The following is a 7,500-nucleotide window of genomic DNA, read 5'->3' as shown; positions in this document are numbered from 1 at the left end:
AGCCACTAATAGTTTTACTACTAACACCCTCCTGTCTGGTGCCGGGGATCGAACCAGCGACCTCATGGTTACTGGTCGGGCCCTCTTTCCTCTATCCACTGCATGTGTTTATGTACCTGGCATAGTTTTGAGCAGCTTGGCGTTACACATCTGTCCTTTCCAAATGTCTGTCAGCGTGTACTCCATCCTCTTTGCCCTCCATAGGAAGTTGAACACACGCAGGTAGTGGCCCATACACTCCCTTGTGAACAGCTGAAACACACACACACACACACACACACACACACACACACACACACACACACACACACACACACACACACACACACACACACACACACACACACACACACACACACACACACACACACACACACACACACACACACACACACACACACACACACACACACACACACACACACACACACACACACACACACACACACACACACACACACACACACACACACACACAGCTATAAATTAAACCAAAAGCAATACAATAAACACTGGATGTACATATTCTTCAATGTCATTATTCGGCAGTGATAGAATGGGAACTGTGTTAAAAGTGTGTGTGTGTGTGTGTGTGTGTGTGTGTCTGTGTGTGTGTGTGTGTGTGTGTGTGTGTGTGTGTTACCGTAGCAATGGGTCCGTCCACATGGTAGTCCAGACTGAACACATCCCAGCCGGTATCCCCGGGAGACACCTGGAAAAATACAGATGTCAAAAAGGACATAACGTCATGAAGAAGTCACGACATCCCCTTTTCACACACACACACACACACACACACACACACACACACACACACACACACACACACACACACACACACACACACACACACACACACACACGCACACGCACACGCACCTCTAGCAGGCGTACATCCAGCCTCTTGAGTATCTCTGCGTTGTCAAACTGGGCGTTGGTGGCTCGGACGGCGGTCTCTAAGATACCAGTCAGGTTGTGTTGGTAGAGAGTGGTGGCCGGACGCACCAACTCTGGCCTGGGACAAAATAATCAGGACACCATCAGATAAGACTTACATACACTCAGTCAAACATTCTAACGGTGTGATTCTGCTTTAAACACACAAGGCAGGAGATCCCTCCGCTAAGATTTGATTTCAAAGTCATAGGATAGGTACTTAATGCTGGGGTGTATGATTCCTGATTGGTCAAAGTGAACATGAGCTGTACACTTTGACCAATCAGAGCGAGGCTCCGATTCTCTGTTCTTATTGGCTGTTGGGACTGTCCATTCACTTTGGCACGACTTTGTTGGTGTAGAGCGTGTCAGGGAGGGACCAAAGAGAACAAGTGGAAATAAAGAGAATTACCCTGCGTTCCAATACCTATATTTCCATCCTATTTAGTATGCCAGAAAAAGATTTAGGATGTCCCAATACATGCACGTCAATTGCAGTATGCTGAAAATACACAGATGCCCTTCTAACTCGAATAGCATTTTGGGGTATTTGTCTTTATTCTTGACATTTCTTGACATAGTGAAAAAATAAATCTTCCTTATCTGATTTTCTTTTCTCTCCCGTGGCCCTAAAACACTTGCGTACTTTAGTATGTAGTGTGGTAAGAAGGAAAAAGTATGTGATTTGGAACGCAGGGTTAGTTGTAGGTGTGTGTTGCGTACTTGAGCAGGTCCATGAGGTGTCTGATGAAATCTCCCTGGCCCAGTAGCAGGTATCTCCTCATGGCTTGGAGATGTTCTAGTAGAAGGTAGTTGCGGTTAAGGACGTCTAGTAGGTACTTGCTGGTGTCAAAGTACGCCGCGTCGATTTTCTCCTGAAAGGCCCCCTCCAGGTCTGACAGCAGCTCCGCGGCTGTTGGGGAGGGAAAAAAAGGGCCATTTCAAATTAACTGGGGGCTGAGTTCCATTACCCATACTATCTTCTATTTAGTATGGTAGAAAAAAAAAGATTTAGGATGTCCCGATTCTTGTGAGATTTAGTATGGTTAGAGATACCCGGATGACTACTACATCCGGCCGAGATTTTTAGTGTTGAAAACAGCATCCTATTTGGGCCGATTCTGACCCACAATCCAGTGCATAATGGAAGTGGCGTCACATCGACGTAGCCTCCGTATGAAAAAAAAAAAACAGGGATGCGACGATATAAAAGAAAGAGGCAAGATCAAGGCGCAATGTTATGATGAAATAACATAACAACACATACTGCATCCTAACTAGATTCTTTTTATAACCAGATATAGTATGTAGCATAGAAAAAAGAAAGAGTATGAGATTTGGAATGCAGGGGGGGTTTCAATTAGCGAACGATTCATTATACCATCTACGTTTTTGTCTGTCTGTCTGTCTGTCTGTCTGTCTGTCTGTGTGGTGTCAGATATAAAGTGCTAAAAATTGAGCCCAAGTATGCTACTATGATGTGCTAAAAGCAACAGATCCCAGCGTTAGAATGAAGTCCTATAGTATACAGTGAATCAATAGCAGATGGCTAAGTATACCTCTCTCCTCTGTATGGTCCAAAGGGAGAGGAGGCTGAGGCCAGTAAGAACATTGATCACTGCCAGTCGTCCACTAGCCCACGTCAATAGAACCACATCAATATGACAAGGACAAAAGGAGGCTTCTGATTGGTCCATGCTATCATTTGTACAAGTGACTCAGGAACAACAGTATAAAAAAAAAAAAAGGACAAAGCCAGAAATAACATGGACTTTAAAAGGAGAAGTACGTGATATTATTTTGTTAATACGTGTTAAATCTCTCTATATTCATACAGCAATCACTTAAACAGTATGCACAGTTCATAACACAGGTCTCCCAGTCATTCAGCTTTGCAGTAATTGTCAGGTAGAGGTTTGAGTATCCTGCTCGTTTTTATCCAATCAGGAGACAGAGCGCTCTAAAGAGGCGGGGTCTCTGTGCCCCGTGAACGATGACTCGCTGCTCTCCATCGCGGCACTATCTGATGAAGACGTCTGTGTGTTCATGTGGTGGTGACGTAGGGACGAGGGGAGTGGACTGCTAACTGTAGTCACTGACTGGAAGTTAGCTAAAAGGACCATATCACTTACTGAACCTTTAACACGTTTGGTATACTGTATGCTATTATTACTTCTTTATAATGTTAGGTGTACTTTGGTTGTTGGTGTGGTTGTTCTATGCCTACTCCATGCAAACTGTGTACTTACTATGATCAGCTGTAGTATGTGAAAAGTTCTTGGAAAATGAAGGGAGAAAGTCTCACCGTCTTTGGGCGTGTCTGCGGACGTGGAGTCCGGCGTGATTTTGCACGGCGGCGTCCTGTCGTGGCAAACCTGATGCAGGAAGTTAATGGATTTACCGATGAGCAAAACCTATAGGGGAGAGAGAGACAGGGAGACAATGAGTGTGTGTGTGTGTGTGTGTCTGTGTGTGTGTGTGTGTGTCTGTGTGAGCGAGTGATGGAGAAAGTGAGAGTGAGAGTGAGTGAGGGAGTGAGTGAGTGAGGGTGTGTGTGTGTGTGTGTGAGTGAGTGAGTGAGAGTGAGTGTGAGAGTGAGTGAGTGAGGGAGTGAGTAAGTGAGTGAGTGAGTGAGTGAGAGTGTGTGTGTGAGTACAGGGCTGTACAGTGCGACAGTTTTGATCGCATTTGCTACTGAAATTGATCACGTGCGATGATGAATACCATTCCACTCGCACGAGTGCGACAGCTTGCTAATGAGCAGATGCTGTCCGTCTGAGACACAGAGGAGTGCTGCACAACACTGCTTAGAGGGCTCTACATTAACACTCTCCAAATTCGGGTAAATGTAGTCTTAGGCAAGTAATTTATTGAGTCCACCCTCCACTTTGGCTGGTGAAAGATGTGTGCTCGGGACCTGTGCTTGTGCGGCGATTAATACACTTCACCAACGGTAATAACCGGAAAGAGACGGCACACAGTTAAGTTAGCGCGTGTGCAAACAGAACATTTCCTGTGCGCCTTCACATTAAAAGCCTGTTACTAGCCAAACGTGAGTTGACTTTTATTTTTAAGCCGGTAAGAACAAGAAGTTAGCGCTTCACAGCCCTGCAGTGCACTAGCTTGAAAATCAACTGCTTCAGCTGCAGAGAGCAGTCAACAGTAGTCTTTTTAAACACAGTTTGAAATAACTGATAAGCCACTGAAGAACTACTCCCAACACATTCACAACAACCTATTTAACTTATTCCAAATGTTACCAATATGCATAGGCCTACTTATTTATTTAATAGGCTATGTTTAATGTTTTAAAGTTTGGTTTTAATTAACAGAAGGACATTTAACAAAAAAAAAAATATTATGAATATAATAATGATATGTATATATACAGAAAATATATAGATATTAATTTTATGGGGAGAAATAATTCTGAATCAGCAAAAAATTACAATTGGCAGGTTAGATTTTTTTGTCTAAATTGCAATCAGTGCACCCCTATTCATTTTTCTACAATTATTACTGCACACACTAGGATATGATATTAATTGAGAATTTCAAATGAGACCAAGATGACAGGCTAAAAGGTAATTAGAGCGAAATGCAAGGGTTAAGGTTATGCAAGTTTTCGATCATACTTTGTGTGCTACTGAATTTATTTTTGTGCTACTGATTTTTTTTGCTTGCTAGCACCAGTGCTACCACCTAAAAAAATAAGCGTACAGCCCTGGAGTAAGTGAGTGAGTGAGAGAGTGAGTGATAGAGAGAGAGAGTGGGTGTGGGTGTGGGTGTGAGTGAGTGAGTGAGTGTGTGTGTGTGAGTGAGTGAGTGTGAGAGTGTGTGTGAGAGTGAGAGTGAGTGAGTGAGTGTGTGTACCTTGCGGGCCTGGTCCATGGTGATGAAGGTAGGGATCATGGACTTCCTGAGGGAGTACTTGTCGTGCCACAGGCGATCGGTCTTCACGTTGGGATCGGACGCTACAAAGAACTACACACACACACACACACACACACACACACACACACACACACACACACACACACACACACACACACACACACACACACACACACACACACACACACACACACACACACACACACACACACACACACACACACACACACACACACACACACACACACACACACACACACACACACACACACACACACACACACACACACACACACACACACACAGTATAAGAAAATGTTTGTTGCAGTCACAGTTGAGTTACTGTTGCTTTAATTGTACAACCTCAAAAATCACATTCTTACTCACACTTACATAATCAAAATGTGTTGTTTATTGCATGTGTTTTAACAAGCTTTTGCCTGCCTGTCTGTCTGTCTGTCTGTCTGTCTGTCTGTGTGTCTGTCTGTCTGTGATCTCGCAGGTAATTCCCCCGTCCGTCCCGAGAGACGAAACAACTTTAGCCTCTGTGCTTTTAAACACAGCACTTAAAAACCAGTGATCGCTTAATGGTTCACGCTGGACACATAAATACTGTGTGTGTGTGTGTGTGTGTGTGTGTGTGTGTGTGTGTGTGTGTGTGTGTGTGTGTGTGTGTGTGTGTGTGTGTGTGTGTGTGTGTGTGTGTGTGTGTGTGTATGTGTGTGTGTGTGTGTGTGTGTGTGTGTGTGTGTGTGTGTGTGTGTGTGTGTGTGTGTGTGTGTGTGTGTGTGTGTGTGAGAAAAAAGGGGCAGGGAGTGGTAAAGGACAACTATCCATCACCACTCTTTTCCGTTACATTGCTCTGGTCTGTCCATATATATTTAAGAAGCTGTCCTGCCTTTCTATCTGTATATCACTAGCTAATGGTCTCTCTTGGGTCAAACGTCACTGAGAGTGTGTGTGTCTGTCGATCGGTGCGTGTGTGTGCGCTTGCCTGCCTGTCTGTCTGTCTGTCTGTCTGTGTGCGTGTCTGTCTGTGTGCATGTCTGTCTGTCTGCCTGACTGTCTGCCTGCCTGCGTGTCTGTCTGCCTGCCTGTCTGTCTGCCTGTCTGTCTGTCTGTCTGTCTGCCTGTCTGCCTGCCTGCCTGCCTGCCTGCCTGCCTGCCTGCCTGTCTGTCTGTCTGCCTGTCTGCCTGTCTTACCTCGTGGTAGGTGTCTTCCAGCTCTCCATCATAGATCCACCGATAGAGGAAGTTGAGTATGGGGCTGGACACCAGGCTGAGGATGTGTTGAACCAGCGCTCTCATCTGGGGGTCGCCCGTCTTCCCGTAGGAGTGGACCGCCGAGGCCAGCTCCCCGCCTTTACGACCTGACCGCGCACACACACACACACAATGATAGTCAAATACTTATTTAACATAGGTTGAATGCAGCTTCAAATTAGGGTTGGGGGCACAGTAAATGCCCTAAGAGTGTGTGTGTGTGGTGTGTTTTGTGTTGTGTTGTGTGTGTGTGTGTGTGGGCTAAACAATATCATAACAGGGTGATACCTATTTCTAAATAGATATCACCCTGTTATAATATTATGTAGAATTTTGGGAAGATTTAAAAGGGATTAAAAATTGGACAGCACGGGGGCGCCCTTAGCTCAGTTGGTAGGGCGTCCCCCCCATGGGCCTCGGCCAGCAGCGGACCCGGGTTCGATTCCAGCCCGCGGTCGTTCTCTGCATGTCACTCCCCTCTCTGCCCCATTTTAACTCTGTCTCTACACTGTCAATAAAGCATAAAAATGCCAAAAAAAACACAAAATTGGACAGCACCAAATCCTAACGTAATCCAAAACACTCGTCGCAAAATGCACAGGCATGATTAAGATTGCTCACTGAAGTATACAGAAGCAATAAAAGAGTAAAAAAAAAAACTTCTGTGTCGTTTGAAAAGACGCAATGCATTGTGGGGGCGTTTGAGTAGGAAGAGTAAACCTATCGATCCATAACACAAAATCTTCCCAGAAGCAAGTACTCATCCGGGCATTTCTCGCCTACACAAACTCGCATACTCAAACTGACATCAAAATCAGTATGAGTAGGACGTTGGTAGGGCTTTTTCCAACACAGCCTCAATTTAAATATGACGTCTGCAACCTCCGTTCACCTTGGCAAAAGTCGACGAGTGCTGCCAGGGTTTTGAGCCGAACTTTGGGGTCGTACATCCACACCAACAGCCTACGTAGGGTCAGGCTGCTCTCCGGGCACACAACCACGCCCTGCTCATCCTCCACCTGCAGCTACAACACACACACACACACACACACACACACACACACACACACACACACACACACACACACACACACACACACACACACACACACACACACACACAAGGAACAAATGATGAGAAGCCATTTCATCATCCACCATTTTTTTTTTAAATATGAACTTGTGAGCATGGTTCTTGTCCAGTAGCACAAGCCCCTTCTTTGATGGGTGTTACCTGGGAGTGGAGCACAGACAGTAGCCTGTAGTATTCCTTCAGCTCTTGATGGAGGGCTGCACAGAAGCTCTGGTGGGGGGGAGAGAGAGAGACCGAGAGACAGAGAGAGATTAGAGAGATATTTTGGTGTATAAGGCATGTCATTTAATAATTTGATTTAAAAAAAAAATTAT

The 7,500-nt window shown here is 45.2% G+C and overlaps 1 protein-coding gene across 1 annotated transcript in view; it reads right to left on the bottom strand.

Moving 5' to 3' along the window:
- Positions 1–7,500, bottom strand: part of tubgcp3 (tubulin gamma complex component 3) — a 24,584-nt gene that overhangs the window by 5,766 nt on the left and 11,318 nt on the right. The window contains exons 9-17 of the mRNA XM_080052597.1: positions 7,328–7,396; positions 6,986–7,118; positions 6,034–6,200; positions 4,810–4,920; positions 3,242–3,350; positions 1,660–1,849; positions 880–1,015; positions 644–712; positions 117–252 (exon numbers count right to left, since the gene is read on the bottom strand). Coding sequence (XP_079908723.1) covers positions 117–252; positions 644–712; positions 880–1,015; positions 1,660–1,849; positions 3,242–3,350; positions 4,810–4,920; positions 6,034–6,200; positions 6,986–7,118; positions 7,328–7,396 — 1,120 coding nt within the window. The remainder of the gene's footprint in view (positions 1–116; positions 253–643; positions 713–879; positions 1,016–1,659; positions 1,850–3,241; positions 3,351–4,809; positions 4,921–6,033; positions 6,201–6,985; positions 7,119–7,327; positions 7,397–7,500) is intronic.

This window comes from Ammodytes marinus (genome assembly GCF_949987685.1).
Source record: "Ammodytes marinus genome assembly, chromosome: 24".
NCBI lineage: Eukaryota > Metazoa > Chordata > Actinopteri > Uranoscopiformes > Ammodytidae > Ammodytes > Ammodytes marinus.
This window is presented reverse-complemented; position numbering and strand designations above follow the sequence as displayed.